Genomic DNA, 16,944 nt, shown 5'->3' on the forward strand with positions numbered 1-16,944 from the left:
CGCAGGGGTGGAGAGGTTGTTTCCTTTATTTATTTTTTTGCCATTGGATATACAGAATTCTGCCACTCCCAAAATAAGGGTCCTCATTTACAATAAATAAAAGGATAAAACCATGTTTTTCTGCATTTCTTCTGCGGATCCTAGGTTACAATGCCTACGGATAAATCATGGTCATTGAGGTGCCTATGTGGAATGTAAAAACCTGCTCTAGCAAAGAAGTGTAAGATTGCTCCTAAACCAAACCATATGTACAGGTGTGGATATGAATGTCTGCTAAATGTCAGATTTTTCACACACTGCTAATCTAATTAATAAAAAAAAATGTAAAAAAAACAAATCAAACAAAAAAAAAAAAATCACACGATTCATTCCGAAACAAAATACAGGGGTTTAGTAAGAAACTTGAAATGTATTTTCCATTTCTTCACCCTTTCAATGACTGAAAGCAGTCTGCCCTTCCTTTTACATTTTTACATGTATTCCCTAGCCCCCCCCAACATCTTGCAATTATATGTTCCTTCTCTTTCATTTTTATTCACTAAAACAACATTCAAATTAAACATGGCACAGAACAGAAGTCTAGAAAAATATCAAAGGTTCCAGAGCAATTCATTCTTCTTGCAGGGGAATATGTGGAGCAGTTCTTCCTTGTTTTTTTTTTCTTTTTTCCAAGAAACACCTATTTTTTTCTTCTTCCAGATGTTTTTTGTTTTCTTCAATCTCTCTTTTTTTGTTTTTAAAATTTCTTTAAAAATCACGGATATTTCAGTAAATTGTGCAAAATGTAGCAGTAACACTATTGGCAGAAAGCCAGCCAGAGAGAGGTTGTTTCAGGTAACAGGGCTGCCCTGGGGAGGAAAGGTGTGTAAGGGGGGGTGGGGGGTTCATGGTGAAAACATATTGTTGTTCCTAGCGCATTCCAAAGTCCCATCCAATCGTGTCATCACTGTGACATCATAACAACGGGCAAACAGTCTTTTTCCCCTGGAACTTACAGCAGCTTCCCATTGTCTTAAATCTATAATTTTAATTTGTATTGAAATTTAAGCGTCCCTTAAAACTGTTTATTTTATAAAGGTTTCTATGTCATTCTTTGAAATTTTCTCTAAAGTCTTTATATATATTTATATATATGTACATTTTTTGTTCATTGTTTCATGAAAGTTCCAAAAACAGTTTATCAGGCAGCCTTTTTTCCCTCCATGGCCACAGTTGATGGAGCACGATATGTCCTCTGGCTTCCTCTCTCTCTCTCTCTCAGTAGCCACTGCTAAGAGACCCATTTGCCCATAGACCTTTGATTTCAACTGCTTAGAGCCATTGTGTCAATGACTTGTTCCAGTTTACTTCTTAGTCGTTGTCTCCTTGCTTGTTCATCTTTTTCCAATGCGGTTAAAATCTAGCAAAGGGAAAAAAAAAAACCCCAATGTAAATGCTTTGTAACAGTAGGGACGACTGTTCTCTAATAGTGAAGGTGGTGTAGATGATATCCACATGCGAGGACAGTCTTGTAAGACTGACCCCCTGATAAGCAAACTATTACTCCCACCAAAATCTATACGATGAAGAATGGCTTTACCTGTAAAAGTGGCAGCCGTTTCATATTTTCCTCCCCGCTTCCCCTCCCTTCTGAATATGAATATGTTTAGTTCATCTAATTTGCTGCCCCTTTGACATTTAACGACATTCATAGCTCTGACTAATGTCCCATTAATTACCAATACAATTATAATCTTGAGTTTAATAGCTGTGGCTCAGAGTCTGTTTATGCTTCTAAAAATAATGTTTTAACTTTCCCCATTCTGCATAATTCATGGGAAAAATAAGTTCATTATTATACTTTTAAGTAACTCTTTTGATCTCAGGGCCAGGGTCTTCTATGCCATCTCTTGCTTGGCTTTTAATATGTATAAACCTCATTGAGAGGTGCTATATAAACTTAATACACGCAGAGCCCTTCTTACCTCGTCTCGGTACTTGGTTATATAAGAATAAATTTCGTGCAGAGCACTCATACTGTTGAACTGGCTGAGATGCAATCTCGACTGCTCGGCCAGGTAGGCGCTCATATCCTGGTCACTGATGACCGGCATTTTGGCGATGTCTGAGTAATACCTGGATTGGGGAGAAAAAAAATTACATCAACGTTATGGCATCAAGGTTACATTCCATATTGTGATCTATGGTCACCATTATATGGGTTTATTCGGAGAACAGAATCATCTGGTTTGAACAAGAGGTCAATATTGAAAAATAAGAGGATGGGAGGTTGGTAGAAAAGTAGAGCAGCCTTCACAGTATGGGAATGTAAACATGCGTAAGAATATAGCTGCTGTATCTAAGATGAGACCAAGGAGAGCAGTAAAAAGGCAGACCGTTGTATTGAAACACATTGGAAAGTCTTCTTACCGCTTGGCTGAAATAGAAGGCTTGGTTGAAGTCAGCCACATACAGAGAGATACATTATAACCACATAACCACACTACATCCGAGTCTTACCTCTCCACCCAACTCTTGTAGTTGGGAATGTCCTTGGCGTAAAGCAGCTTGTTGCTTGGGGAATCTTTACCCAGCTTGTGCTCGGACGTGGAACATGAATCCATGAAGGTCTGGGCCACCACCGAGAGGCAGGCGTCCGTGATGCTGTTCTTGTGAATGTCAAACACAAACTGTGGGTTCTTGATTACATTCACCCAGAACCTCAGCGGTAAACTGAAAAAAAAATAATAATTAAAATTATAATAATATGAGTGCACCAACGCGAAAGGTTTATCCACCCACCATAAAAAGTGGATAAAGACGTTTCAAAATTAATAATTAGGAGAAGGACTATGAGAAAGTAATTTTGATGGGGAAACATAGAAAAATAAAAATAAGATATGTATGTGAAATGATAAAAATGTGCCAGAAAAGCACAGTTCAGGTCGGCTGAATAGAATTTGGAACAAAACAGATGTGTTTGGTGGCAGACAGTTAAACTAAATTCATATATTCCTCGTTCTCCCATGCTGATTGCCATGGTTACTGAACCATACAAAGCAATTTGACACATTATAAATGACATACAGGGGATCCCCCCATTAGCTGGGAACAGTCCAAAGAGAATAAAAGTGAAATTATGTGTCCAGAGCACTGGGAGTGAAGGAACTCCAGGTGGACGGGGATTTCGCATGAAGGTGAACGGAAAGGTGGGAGACTCTGCTGGAGGACAGGACCTTGAAAAGTTTAAAGAAACAAAAGCTGAGAATCTGAGAGTGACTTTCACATGACCTTCTCCTACACACACACACACACACACACACACACACACACACACACACACACACACACACACACACACACACACACACACACACACACACACACACACACACACACACACACACACACACACACACACACACACACACACACACACACACACACACACACGCATCTTGAGGAATGTTTTAAGGATAAATTCCATGGGAGATGGGAAAAGATTCCTTTCTAGAAGGCTCAAAATGTAGCAGGCAGTGGTACAGAGTCAAGAACATTTCTTAAATCCGTCTTTCTAAAACACGCCCACAGTTACTCTGTAAAATTCTCCTGCTCAGGGTTTGGCCATAGATCATAAGGGATTGAAATGACCGTATTTGCTCGATTATAAGATGAGGTTTTTTTCAGAGCAAAAAAATGCTCTGAAAAATACCCCTCGTCTTATAATCAGACCTCAAATAGGTCTGACTATGAGATGACTAAGATCCAGATCCCCCGCAGCTGCAGGGGACCTGGATCCTCCTGTCTCCCCCACCGCCCCACTTACCGGTACCTCTGAGTCCCCGGTGTGTAGCTGGGGCAGCGTGTAGATGTCTACGCAATTCGCATAGACAACTTACGCTGCAGCAGGAAGGAGGTGTGGCTAGCAACAGGGGTTGTCTGCGTCCATCGCGCAGACCTTCCCCGGCTGTCAGAGATCAGGCACGGGGAACTCTGATCTCTGACAGTCGGGAAAGGTCTGCGCGATGGACGCAGACAACCCCCGCTGCTAGCCACGCCTCCTTCCGGCTGCAGCGTAAGTGCGTGGGATCTACACGCTGCCCCGGCTACATGACAGGGAGGTCAGAAGCACCGGTAAGTTTGGGGGGGGGGGGGGTTAGTGTTAAATGGGGGGGCATAAGGCATTTCTGGAGGCAGAGTGCTCTGTGAAATGCCTTTTAACCCCCTTAATGCCACTCTGCCTCCAGAAATGCCTTTTTAACCCTCTATATGCCACTCTGCCTTCTGAATGCCTTAAACCTCCCTATATGCCACTCTTCCCCATAATATGCCTTCTAACCCTCTAAATGCCAGCGTGGCATATAGGGGTATAAGGCATATCATGGGGCACAGTGGCATATAGGGTTAAAAGGCATATCATGGGGCACAGTGGCATTTAGAGGGTTAAAAGGCATATCATGGGGCACAGTGGCATATAGGGGGTATAAGGCATTTCTGGGGCAGATGTGCATAACTGGGGGGCAGGTTGGAAAATAGAAGGAAATAAAACCAAAATATTTTTCTCAATCATAGCTTTTATTAAAAAAAAAATAGTTTAGATGAATTAACATTTACTGGTAAAACTTTTTTCCTATAGGGTCGTCTTATATTCAGGCTTTTTCTTTTTTTCCTAAATTAATATTCAGATTTGGGGGGTCGTCTTATAATCAGGGTCGTCTTATAATCGAGCAAATACGGTAAATGAGAATAGGGTGGAAGGTGTGTAGTTTTACGATGAGTTTCAAGAGATCGTCTCACGTAATCCATGCGTTATGCAGCGCCAGATCAGGCTCACTGGAGTGGCCCATCATAGTGCATGGCAAAGCCACAACAGGTTTAGAAGCATGCGATTTACGTACCAGTTACTCTTCCATGTGTGCCGTACGTCGTAATCTGTGATCTGGTGCTTGTCCGCCTGCTCGTCCAGAAAGTCAAACATGTACTTGATGGCGAGTGGTAGCGCGCTGCCCCGGTGAGCCGTGCTGAAGATTGTCTCAAACAAATCGTCCACAAACTTCTGCAGGGTACCCTGGAGAGAGAAGAGATCTGGGGCTTAAGCCAAGGAAATGCTGGACCCCATCACACGGTTCTAAATGCAGTGAGCTGTTGGACACTTGTTAATCCCATGGTCCTCCACCAGCACAAATATTTCACAGATCGGCCAGGGCACAAGTAGCCAACTTATGGCCCTCAAGCAGTTAGAAACTACGACTCCCAAGATCAATGGCGGAAGAAAGATTGTGGTAATTGTAGTTCATCAACAGTTGGCTAGATGAAACTTTTGAGCACAGAACAAAAGTATGCGCCAAATCATATATATCGCGGTCTGTGCCCACAAGTCTCAAAAGTGACTTTAATCATTTATTACGAAGACGCCAGGCAAAGCTGGTTTCAAAGCAGCCACATCTCCCACAACTCCATGCATAAACCAAAAAGATAAACACATTCATATATGCAGCATCGCAGAGCGGGTTCAATCAGCTTCTTAACGCTCCGGTTTCGGTGCAGTGACAGCTCAATTTTATGTAGTTTTACAGATAGAAGATGCTTAAAAAAAACATGTCACCGAGAGGGGGAACTGAGCTCGGAATTTCCTCCGGGAGCTCAACAACCGAGACGGGAATCCTTCAGAACCGCCTAAACATTTTCCTTTGCAGTTAAATTTCTTTGTTTTTCCCCGGCAGAATCCCCTTAGAATTACAAGTTATTAAGCAGGGAGAGACGTTATGCGGAGTAGAAGGTTCAGAGTCTGCGGAAAGCTCGTTAAACAAGAAAGAATCATTCCTTCCGCTAGCCATTAATACCCAAAGCAACTCATAAATACCAAGGTCTGTTAAATAAATATACGTCCTGCTAATGGGCCGGGAGAAAAAATGAGGGCACATAAACAACATTGGAGAATATTTACAGCTCTGACAATGTGCATTTTCAAATCATCATAAAAAGCACTAGGATTGTACTGAAGAGCTTATTACATATTTCCCCTAATACGGCTATCGAGAAAATAATACATGCATAATTTGCGTCATTATCCATCCAGCCCAGCTGCGACCCCCGGCTTTCCTTTTGCTGATGCTAAGATGCAAAATTACTAGGAAAATCACTGCCATACAAGTCACCCTGGGAAACATGCGCGGGGTTAGCAGAAGGCAGAGATGCATTTTTTGCTTTGTCAACATCAAAAATGCAAAACCAATAATAAAAAGTTACAGCTGTTTTCTTGGCGACACGCAACTTCTACACTTGGCGTAATCGCTTGGTGGGTTGTACACGAGTTGCAGCGTTGAAAATAATTATTCTGAGACGGTGGATTTGGCTATATGTGCCACATGTTCAACATATAGATAGTCGGGATGCTCCACATCTGGCCGTGGTCAAAGCTCCCTCCATATGCCCGAAGACCCAACACTAAGCTGAAGGCCCTAGTAATCGGCTCTAAGCAAAATACACGGGGGTTCCTAGGTATGAACATTAGGTGGCCGCTAGTTTCTTACCTTCGTGGCTAGGAGACGTGTTAGGTAGATCTCAGAAACCATCTTACTCCCCCTGTCACCTTCACGCTGGTCCAAGTGATCATGGTTCTTTACCAGGTGCCAGAGTTTGGTGCCGCTCTCTAAATCAGGGGTGATCATGGGAGTTCGGGACCGAAGGCTGTCTGGACTCGAAGCCGTCCGCAACATGCTTTCTAAAAGGTGAGACCGGTTTAAGAAAAAGTTCAGCTTTAAAGCAACACTTCAATGTGTGATGCTACTGTATTATCTGCGTACATTGGGCAGACATGATGTCATATGAGGCGACAAATTTAGACATTTGCAAAATAAAATGGTTCTCAGACATTCAACTGTGTCTGAGAACCAGTAAGCCAACCGCACCATGAACTAGTTAACAATCTTTAAGTCGGCACTAAACTGTCTCCTCATCAGATTCCAGCCTTCAAAGATGTCTCCTCCAAAGCGTTAGATCCGTTTAATGAACATTTCCCAAAAGCTTTACAGAATAATGTTTAATTTCTATGCTGATTTTTTTTTTCTTCCTAAACGACACCTACAATGCAAATTGAGAAGCTGTAGGCTGCCGCTCGTTCCACTGCTGACATTTCAAAGCCAATTATGTGTGATAATTAATTTTTGCATCACTATCAATTCCCTTTGATTTGAGATAGGTTCTACAGCTTTAATTAGTTACTAAAACGAGAATATTTTGTTGACCTGCAGAGTTCTTTATTAGAAAGTAAACAAAAAGTACATACAATGACTTCTCCGGCACCAGATTCATAGGGCCTACAAAAAGTGTCCTGGTTGGGTATCATAGCTGCTTTCACCCCAGAAGAGAACCCATGAGTAAAACCAAAGGTGATAAAATGGCGACCATGGGTTCTCTGGATAGATAGAATTAGTCTCAGTTTACAGGAGAATAATTCTATACAGGGAAAGCTGTACTCACCATATCTACTTAAAGACTTTGTAAAGGTTGAGGAGTTGGAAATGTTGTATGCAGAGTTCTGTTTCGGCACCAATGCAACAGAAGATCCATCTATCACCTGATGTAATGGAACAAGATTAAAGTCACCTGGTCAATCTAGAACCCCATGCCAACATCTAACCATCAGAAAGAAGCGTTAAAGATATTAAAGGCATGAATACCTGATAATGGGCCAGAGTGTTGAGACGTTTCCAGTCGTTGTCTATCTTGGTTGTAACGTCCTCATCTTGCAGAATAATCCTGGCCATCCTACCCTGACGCCATTCTAGAGGAATAAGGAACATAAAACGTTCTTAATTTACACATGGACAACAAAAAATACTTGAACTTAAAGACCATACTGAGCCCAAACCAGCTGATTTAGGTCAAACCAGTAAACATAAAAAGGATTTAACGTTAGACACTAATAGTGGTTTAAAGCTGTGGAATGTAAGCATTGGTATAAGGTTATCTTACCGAGGTCCATGTCTCCTGCCTTGGGTCTCTGGGAGTACGGCACTCCTTTATACACCGCGTCCAGAAGCTTCTCCTTTACTTGGGTTATGGTGTCACAATTCAGAACCTTCACGGGAATTTCGGGGGCATTTTCGTTTTCCGGATTCACGCAATTCAGCGTCTGCACAAATAAAAAAAATCATTGTGAACGGTTGGATGTTTGTGCAACCATCGACCAACTATTTGAATTCCATTTTTATTTTGCTAATGAACATCAGCCCAACACGAGAAAAAAGTAGGCAATGGAGACTTATTTCTTTGATTGAAGCTCTAACAATTTGCCTGCTGAAAGCAAATACACCGCACAACGCAAACCATCGCAGCCGGTAACTTCACAGCCGATGCCCAAAGTTATGCAGGATGCCAGCAAATGACACACTTTGTGAGATGGCAATGCAAAGCAGTTTTTGTGGAGGGTACAATGCATTCTAAAGCATCTAAAACTCCCCTCAAAATGAGGGATTGTGTCTACAACAGTTTAAAAGAACGGGTAAAGTCATGAAATGGTTTGAAGAATCCAGCCAAAGGCGCACTTCATGTTGGGGGGAAAGCCCTGCGCCCACAAATGTGGGAATGAGGGATGGAAGACGTTGCGAATTAACTTACTTGAGGCGAGCGGTAACATGTTTCATCGCTCAGCCCAACGTCTTCAGGACAAGGATTCTTCAATCCATTACATTGGCAAGCCATATTAATAAGAGACACAAAAGGGAGAGAGAGAGAGAAAAAAAATACCAATGAAAACCAAAAGGCTTGCTGCTGATGGATGTGCTTCCCTATAGCAGAATGTGGGATTAGGGATATCCACAAGCTACCATGGAAATAATTTGGACTACTGCCTAGCATTGTCTGAATGAGAATGGGTTGCCATCTGGGAGTGATTGGAAGTAAAAGAAAAGGACAAATTAATTTTGTCTTTTATGAAAGGGCAGGAGCAGTGACAATGATGTGTAAAGTTTTACGTCTTAATCTGATATTTTAAACAGCAGACTGGGGGAAGCGGTTTTCAGCTGCACCAAATGATGAGCACTTCCTGAGAAAAAATCCTGTTACAGGGCACAACAGGAAGTGCACACTATCAGATAAATATCAACTGTTAGGAGTGAAAACACCTTCATTGCAGCACCGTACAACCCGTAAATAATCACTAGTATGTGCCAAGCATTTGTTTGATCAGACACTTGTTTTATGACATATCAGTGGACGGATCAAACGCAAAACAAAGAAAAAGAATGTTGAATATTTATAGGTTTGGAGCTGGAGAAGTCCAGGAACTGTGCATCCCTTTTGCTTCTATCTTGGCATCCAAACCAAAAGCAGAAAGTGCTTCTTTTGCCTTTATTGTATCAGTGGAACTCCCTAAAGTATACAATTATGAACCCTCAAACACCGGGGTGAGACCTATTCCCAAAGGGAGAGGTTACAGTGAATAAAACATCCCAAGCTCAGTTTGGTTACTGTACGATAAACTAGATTTTCTCCACGAAAACCCATAAAATGCCTTAGTAGCCCCTCTCTGTCGTGTACTAACCAGCATCTTGTAGTCGATCTGTTGTCGGATCAGCTTGTCCTCGCTCAGGGAATAGCGGGCTTCTCCGGTGATGGCGTCTATCGGTCCTTTTTCCATCTGCTGCTTGATTGCGCAATACAGCATAAACAAGGGTTCACCAGCACATTCCTACAGATACGAAACAAAGCAGGATTACTGTCAGGGGTTCAGCTTTAAACATGGCTACAGGACCAGCATGGTGGCTTTTTGCTTTTGGTGAGTGCCAAGAGACCAAGTTGTCCCCCAGTACAGAAAACCGCATTAGGCTGGTCGTTTTACGGCAGAGTTAATTGTGATCAGTAACGTTGTTTCTGACATTGTTTCCTTACGAAGCAAAATAGAGATTGACACTTTTTATTAAAAGCATTTTTGGCTTAAGGAGCCGGCCGCACGGCCCCTCTGATGAACGAAGTATCTTCTGGATGTCTTTTAAAACAGATAAAATTCATAAGATTGACAGCCGATAGAACAAGCTGAACACATATGGTTTCATCTGACCTCCATGGGTATCGAATCTGAAATCACCTCAAATATTTTTACATTATGATACTTTAAAAGCCACAATCCGCTTCCAGCATCTCCACTCCCGCAGCATCATTTGCCGAGAAAAACAAAACTGGCGCAAAAAAAAAATATCACGCAAAGTTTTAATGCTCGTAAGAATACCCTATTCCGGGGAATTTTAATTGCCGAACTCACCGGCTGTCGGGGGACTTTAAAGGAACAGGACCATGCGGTCAACGTCGGGACAACTTCTAAATACGCCCGTGCCCCAAAAGCACCTACATGTGTTCCTCTGCCACACGCATAGACTTTGGTGCAAATGCTTTCATGTCACCATATGCTGTTAGCATCTCGTTAGCATCTGCAGTAATTAAAGAGACAGCTGCTAACGAGCAGAAGCGGGCATACATCATCCCCAGACCTTCCAACAACGCGCTTGTCTTTGAAATTATGGTTCATTTGCAAACTTAGCTTCATTAATTCAGTTTGGGGAAGGGAAGGAGTACAGATCTGAGAGGAAGCAGACTGTGCTTGGCTAAAGTATGGATTATTAATGGTTTCTAAAATAAAAGCATCAGGATTTTGGGACTGATCGGCGGTTTGAGCGCTTAAAAAAAGTTTGTGGGCCACGGGGAGGCTGGAATAAACAGTTCTCTTTGACGCTGCTTAAAGGAGTCCACGGGCTTCCGAGATGGCTTTTTATAAAAATATCGGACATAATGATAAATGCTTGCCAGCTTGGGATATCAGATCTTCCATAAAAGCCATAATTCTTTCCCAGGACAATTTTAAAAAAAACAGTCATTTGCAAGCAATATTTTGTTTACGGACACAAAAACATCAATCTTGGACTGGATTCGTTACACGACTGTGCGGAGAGCTGTTTACCGCTAGAGAACTGGCTTTAAATTCCAATTCTTCTAATGATCCGCATGAAATCTGCTCAGAACGTTTTTCTTCTTCAATCTACAAGTTGATTTTCCACCAATTCATTTCAGTATTTGGGGCAAACGCACAATAGTAAGCATTGGGGCAAGTAAGCCTTACAGCAAGTCTGTAAGCTCTTGGGGCAAGACAGGGCTGCTTCTCCTGTGTGAAGGTTTTTTATTGTATTTGTTGTATGCCTACGCAGCATCAGGTGTCCTGTTAGTATATTTCGCATACCCCTGTACAGATCTCGCCAACATCGGCCCCCCCCAGGGACTTTAATAGGTTATGTATGTAAAGAGTTGGTCGCAGACCTTTACAAAGCGCCCCTTTCCATCTGCTTTTCTTTAGCTATACACTTGGCCGCCATTCCTGCGGCAAATTAGACCGCGTTGTACGGCAGAGTTGCTAATGAAAAAATTAAACCGGGGGCGCTCGGGAAACCTTTCCGTTATGAGCGTCTCGCGTGCGAACCAAGCAGAGACACCGCGGTCTTCAGGCGGAAAGCTGCAAATATCCAAAGAGCATTATTGACAAGATTTAGCTCATCAGGCAACTAATACTGTATGTTTTTCAACATATCAAGAGTTTTCTTCTCGTTCCTTTGCAGGGAATGTCTCATTAGCCAGCTGATAAATAACCGCCAGGGCCTCGCGGTGCATTGGATGGATGAAAGCGAGTCCTCAGCTAAGGTCCCTAATATTTTAAACATGGCCCAACCGCAAAGTAGGCATAGAGGAAAATACACACTTTCCGGGTTTCTGGAGAGACGGCATCTCTGCATCTCAAAGGGTTAAATAGAACTTTAATAATAATAATAATAAAAAACCCACATATAACAGTTGCTTAACCCCTTATATACCAGGCATTTCACAAAAGGCTTCTAACTAAAGGGTTAGAAAGAACCGGCGTGTGTATCTGGGCTGGAATGTTTGAATTCGGGGGGGGGGGTTAGGTTGTTCCGGCTGCTAAGTGGTTAATCAAAGTGAGAAGACCAACATTCACTCAATGCAGATAATACTTGGGATTCCAAGCCTCTTCCTACATGCAATCAGAACGTCATCCTAATCAAACACACGAGGAAAAAAAATACCCGCAAAACTGATTTATACCAAAACGACAAGACAAGAAATCAAAAATGTACACCCAACTCTCCTAAAGTATAAGGCTCTGATTTATAGCGTATCTGATTATCAGCAGACAATTCCTGAAACACTTACAAGCCGGTCTGGGCACCGAGTAATGGGTCACAGCGACGGAAAACCCCCCCACAGATTTATGCCTTTGTAAACGTGAAGAGTTCCGATCCCGGCTGGATCTCGATTCATAAAGCCCCGACTGGTGGGTTATATTAGAAGCGGATATTAAAGGGAAGTTTCCGTGCTTCGTAGAGAAGTGAGTGGATGGAAAAGCCCCGACGCCATGCTTGTTTCCACCGAGCAAGATGCAGATTTAATGATTTGGCTGAGAATGTTAAGAGTTGCATTCGATCAAACGCTGCAGAGGGAAACGTTGGCTGCCCCTCTCGAAGGGGAATTTAAACATTTCCGTGATTGTCTCGGGGGGCATAATGAATTTACAAACAAAAACCAGATGGATGGGGGCTGTTGTAACGGTCCGTACAGACAAAATATACAGGGCGGGGGGGCATGCGGTATCCGCTGCCATTAAATTCCATGTTTATCGTAAAAGACTGATCGTGTTTTGATTGCTCAAACATCTTAATATTTCACTTCTCCCCATATGTTCGAGAAACCCACAGGAAATACAAGTATTTAGAAAAATATTTGCTCCGTTTGATAAAGCGGCATCGCCATCTGCATTTATTTTACTGTTAAAATCCATCACACACAGTCCGTGGCAGCCTTCGCTGGTTATTCAGTATATTATTCCCTGCGCCTGAGATGTCAACGAGAGAAGACTGCGATTTTGGGGATCATAAAGTAGATCAAAAGGGTCAAGGTGACAACAAATGGGTTGTCATCTCTGGAAAGCCCAGCCTTTCATTTGGGGAATCCATACATGCCAAATAATTATACTATCACTCGCTAAAGTGACTAGGAGTGCAAAGTTGTGTTTACGGAGTAAACTCACAGATTATTTATATATTACCGTTACATTTTACCTATACATTGGCTTGAAGCTACATGTAACCAAACGAAAGGGTCTGGAACAAAAGCTACATTTTAAACCAATGGAAGCATCCATAGACCTTAAAGGAGTCAAAGAGGGTCTTACCTTCAAGAACTTGTACAGGAGAAACGTAAACCAGTTTGTTAGCATCTTCTCGGCTACGGACTCGGTTCTAGGGATGCAAAGAGAAACAGTTACTTTTATACACAGAACCGTTGGCTTTACGGTTAGAAGTTGGCGCACGGAAGACGAGAAGAGAGTTATTTTTGACCCCAGGGGCTCCAGTCAATGTCCAGTTTTGACCATTTGGGTCCAACAAAGCTGGCAATCCCTGGGGTCAGACCAGAAGGTAAGCAGAAAAAATGGAAGCTTCAGGTAAAGCTGCGTAAGAGACAATAGATCGTTCTGCCAGCTGTAATGCAGTCGGGATATATTTTGCGGAAGCCAAAAAGAATGGTGAGAGTCAATTTGCTTGTTTGCCTTTGCCAGATAAATTATCCGCAAGATGCAAATTTGAAAACGCACGAACAGACGTTTCAAAGGTTTGACACAGAGTGCAAGCTCTTGGGATGAGAAGCGGCATTCTCACCACTCGGAGATTAATTTAATGAAGGCGTAATACAAACAATAAGCATTTTAACAACCAACGAGAAGCCCGGCGGAAAGCGTAAGCGTTTCATTGATCTCGATACAAATTACATTCTCTCGCCTCCGCTCTGCCTCAAACACCCCAGGGAGCCCGAAACAGCGGCCCGGAGTTTTTGTAAAAGCGAGGATGGATTCAGACATCAAAGGGAGGATCACTTTAACCAGCCCGGGAACTCTCTAATGAGCTGTATGCATGAGCCATTAAACGGTGTACTAGTTAGGGGCGCGCGCAGATCGCAGCGTAATGCTTTTTAGTCTTTGAAACCTACAAACAAATAATACGCACATTTTCCCAATAATTGGAGACTTCTGGGAATTCAACTCATTCCACTCATTCCGGTTTTGCAAACCTTACTCAGCCGCTGGTCTCGTCATATTGCCTATCGCATGTAATTTACCACTTCTGCTGGGAGGCTGTCCCATGTACCTAGCTCCTTTCTTACATTACATTTAAACCCCCTGAACCTCCTATGAGGCGATGGCACACGGCAGCGTTAGATTTTCGAGAGCACGCAGGCGTTGAAGGGATAAGCTAGTCCGTACTGCAGTGGTAGTGGCCGACACAGATAGGTCGGGAGAAAGCAATAAATAAGCGTTAAGAGCTTCATTTACAGCCAAAAATACGACGGTCACAGAGCCTTGAAGTGCAATTTATGTCACCAGCCTGTGATCAATAGAAAGAGGATGGCAAGATATTGAATTAATGAAGATAATGTATTTTTTAGCAGAACCTCTGCTTTTGCATTCGGAAATCGATCTGGCTGCGTTTAATTCTTTCAGCACCGGCTACGCACGGGGGATTGATTTTTTCCCCCCCTCTTTCTCTTTTTAATCATCTTCGTATGTGCAAAGCACTGTAGTCAAATGTTTGGGATGTGGAACTACAGAAGAGATGGGGTCCTCGTGACAGAAATGCGAGCCTCTGGTGACGGTCTTGTGATGAGTTCACCACACGGGAAAACACGGGTACTAACGCCAGACCAAACCCGTGTTCAGGGTGTAAAATCCAAGACACGCAGAAAATCTGAGCACATGCATGAATTAGGAACGTGCCGTTAAATCACAGGATAAGGGCAACAGTGTTGCAATCACTAAGTATTATTTTGTTCACCCTTGATAATGAATAATTAGCGATGATTAATGGTAGCGCCTGTGACATGGGACAACCCAGTAGACCGGAAGAATCGCCTATCCTACAGGAGACAGTGTTACGCCACTAATTAGAGCTAGTCTGGTGTAGCTGGTGGATCTTCATTCAAACCAATGAAACATAATTAGTGGGGCAGCTGAAAGCAAAAAATTTACTTATCTAATTAAAAACATGTATCTGGGGGTATCGGGGGAACTTACCGTCTCAACAGTAGCTTAGGGTGGTTCTTGCTCTCGAGATTTTTCTCGATGAGGTCAGAGAGCAGCTGCTTCAGCACCCCTGTGGCGTATTCCATCTCGCCCTGTAGGGCCGTCATGATGAGGGAGGCCACGTTTCCTCGGTCCCTCATGGAGAAGCTGCGCTGGGCTTCCAGAGTCCGGATGAAAGTGAGTAGGAAGTGCTTCTTGTTAAGGAGCTGGCCGAAGAGGTTCAGGGCTTTCTCCACGTTGGCCTGAACCTAACATAAGGAGGCAAGGAGTGAGGAAGAGAGCCTTAGAACATACAGAACCAAACAAGACGTTCCCATAATATGATACAGCCCAATGAACACGGACATTCCATGTGTAGAATTATACATCTGAAGGCAGATCAGACCCATTCGGCCCGTCTAGTCTGCCCAAGACTCAAACCTTAATCAGTCCAGGAGCTCTATGCTTATCCCAGGCCAGTTTAAATTCCCTCTACTACTTCTGCTAAGAGGAAGTGGACTTTTCAAACCGAACCAGAACCACATTTTATACGCAAACCTTACTGTATCTAATGATGGATCTAACAAGATTCAAACGTTCACAAGAAAACATGAGAAAAAGGGTCAAACAGAGGGAATAAAAACCTGTATTTACGCAGATTCAGAACCCAGGATACGTTTAATTATGATGGCGGAACGTTCCTAGAACAAACCACTTTGCAGCGCTTGCTTTATCCCACTCACATCCAGCACCTTTTATTCTTTCTGATTAATACAACTTTTAGTCAAAATTATCACTCAGGTTCATTGTAGTTCAAGAGCCCTCAGCCCATGCAAAAAAAAAAAAAATATTCAACTAAAATGCACCGGCAGCTGGGATATTAATCACTGGAGTATTCATAATATATTCATTGGGCATTAAATCCTGGATTTTCAAAGTGGTTTTTTTTGTAGGGTGCAAATTGCACATAACAGCCACTCCTGCCGCGTTCAGAAAAACGTAGCTTTTCGATCTGAACACCTCCAGCGCACCGGCACGAGGCAGCCTCATTCAACGGGCTCTGATTGCTTTCGCGGCTTACAAAGCCATTGAATTGTTTCAATAGGAAATCCAGCCGTGTTTTCAAAAGTGCAAGTTTAACCCCGTCCTTACTTCTCAAGGTCACAGTAGGCATCTAACGCAGGATACACACTGAAGCCATTACCCGGACTCCTATTGTTTAGAAGCGTGGCGCCCACGAAGTGCTGAACACAATGGAAATAAGAGGCAGCTTGGCGCTGCGGGCTTTAACGCAACTCGTGTCAATCCTGGCTTTGTCACGGAAAAGGTCCTCACCGGGACTGAAACGCTGTGATGGTGCCGTGTAGTGCGAATGCACTTGTGGAGTTAGGGCCCCTACAGCTGATTCCAACCACCAAACCTCACAACTCCCTAGCAATACCGGCTGAGGTCTCCCTCTCTCTATAGGAGACAGAAGGGGTAGATCCAGAAGACGGGCCAAGCCTCTGGTTGCAAACTACAATCGAGGGGAGATTATTATTCTGCTATGTCTTAAAGTCGATGGAGCTGCAATAAAGAAGGAACGAGCACCTGCTAAGGGTCCCTGCTTATCTGTGGGACCCCAATAAGATGACAAAGGGCACAGAACTATGGATGATCTAAGTATGGAACTGATGTCATACTGCTATAATATATTTGAGGTCACAAATGCCTTCAGCGCCTAAAAACCTCAGAGTGTCCTTAATGATTAAGAAACTTCGCTCCAAAAGAGCCTAAATATGGCCATATTCTCCCCAAACATGGATTCCACATCTCACACATCTAAGGTGCGCATTGCAATATCAACAGGT

At 43.0% G+C, this 16,944-nt stretch overlaps 1 protein-coding gene across 3 annotated transcripts in view; it reads right to left on the minus strand.

The window, feature by feature from the left end:
• Window positions 1-1,303: 1,303 nt before the first annotated feature.
• LOC149276760 (plexin-A1-like) overlaps window positions 1,304-16,944 on the minus strand; it is a 123,523-nt gene continuing 107,882 nt past the window's right edge. The window contains exons 21-32 of one of the 3 annotated variants that reach the window (XM_089503319.1): window positions 15,107-15,363; window positions 13,214-13,280; window positions 9,527-9,673; window positions 8,602-8,658; window positions 7,957-8,116; window positions 7,662-7,765; window positions 7,462-7,558; window positions 6,513-6,703; window positions 4,878-5,047; window positions 2,500-2,712; window positions 1,965-2,115; window positions 1,304-1,399 (exon numbers count right to left, since the gene is read on the minus strand). In XM_089503319.1, coding sequence (XP_089359445.1) covers window positions 1,304-1,399; window positions 1,965-2,115; window positions 2,500-2,712; window positions 4,878-5,047; window positions 6,513-6,703; window positions 7,462-7,558; window positions 7,662-7,765; window positions 7,957-8,116; window positions 8,602-8,658; window positions 9,527-9,673; window positions 13,214-13,280; window positions 15,107-15,363 — 1,710 coding nt within the window. Of the gene's footprint in view, window positions 1,400-1,964; window positions 2,116-2,499; window positions 2,713-4,877; window positions 5,048-6,512; window positions 6,704-7,461; window positions 7,559-7,661; window positions 7,793-7,822; window positions 7,841-7,956; window positions 8,117-8,601; window positions 8,659-9,526; window positions 9,674-13,213; window positions 13,281-15,106; window positions 15,364-16,944 lie in introns of all 3 variants that reach the window. The other 2 variants (XM_089503320.1, XM_089503321.1) reach the window with 2 other exon arrangements.

This window comes from Sceloporus occidentalis, unplaced genomic scaffold, assembly GCF_023333645.1.
Source record: "Sceloporus occidentalis isolate IW3139 unplaced genomic scaffold, rSceOcc1.0.p SCAF_225, whole genome shotgun sequence".
Lineage (NCBI taxonomy): Eukaryota > Metazoa > Chordata > Lepidosauria > Squamata > Phrynosomatidae > Sceloporus > Sceloporus occidentalis.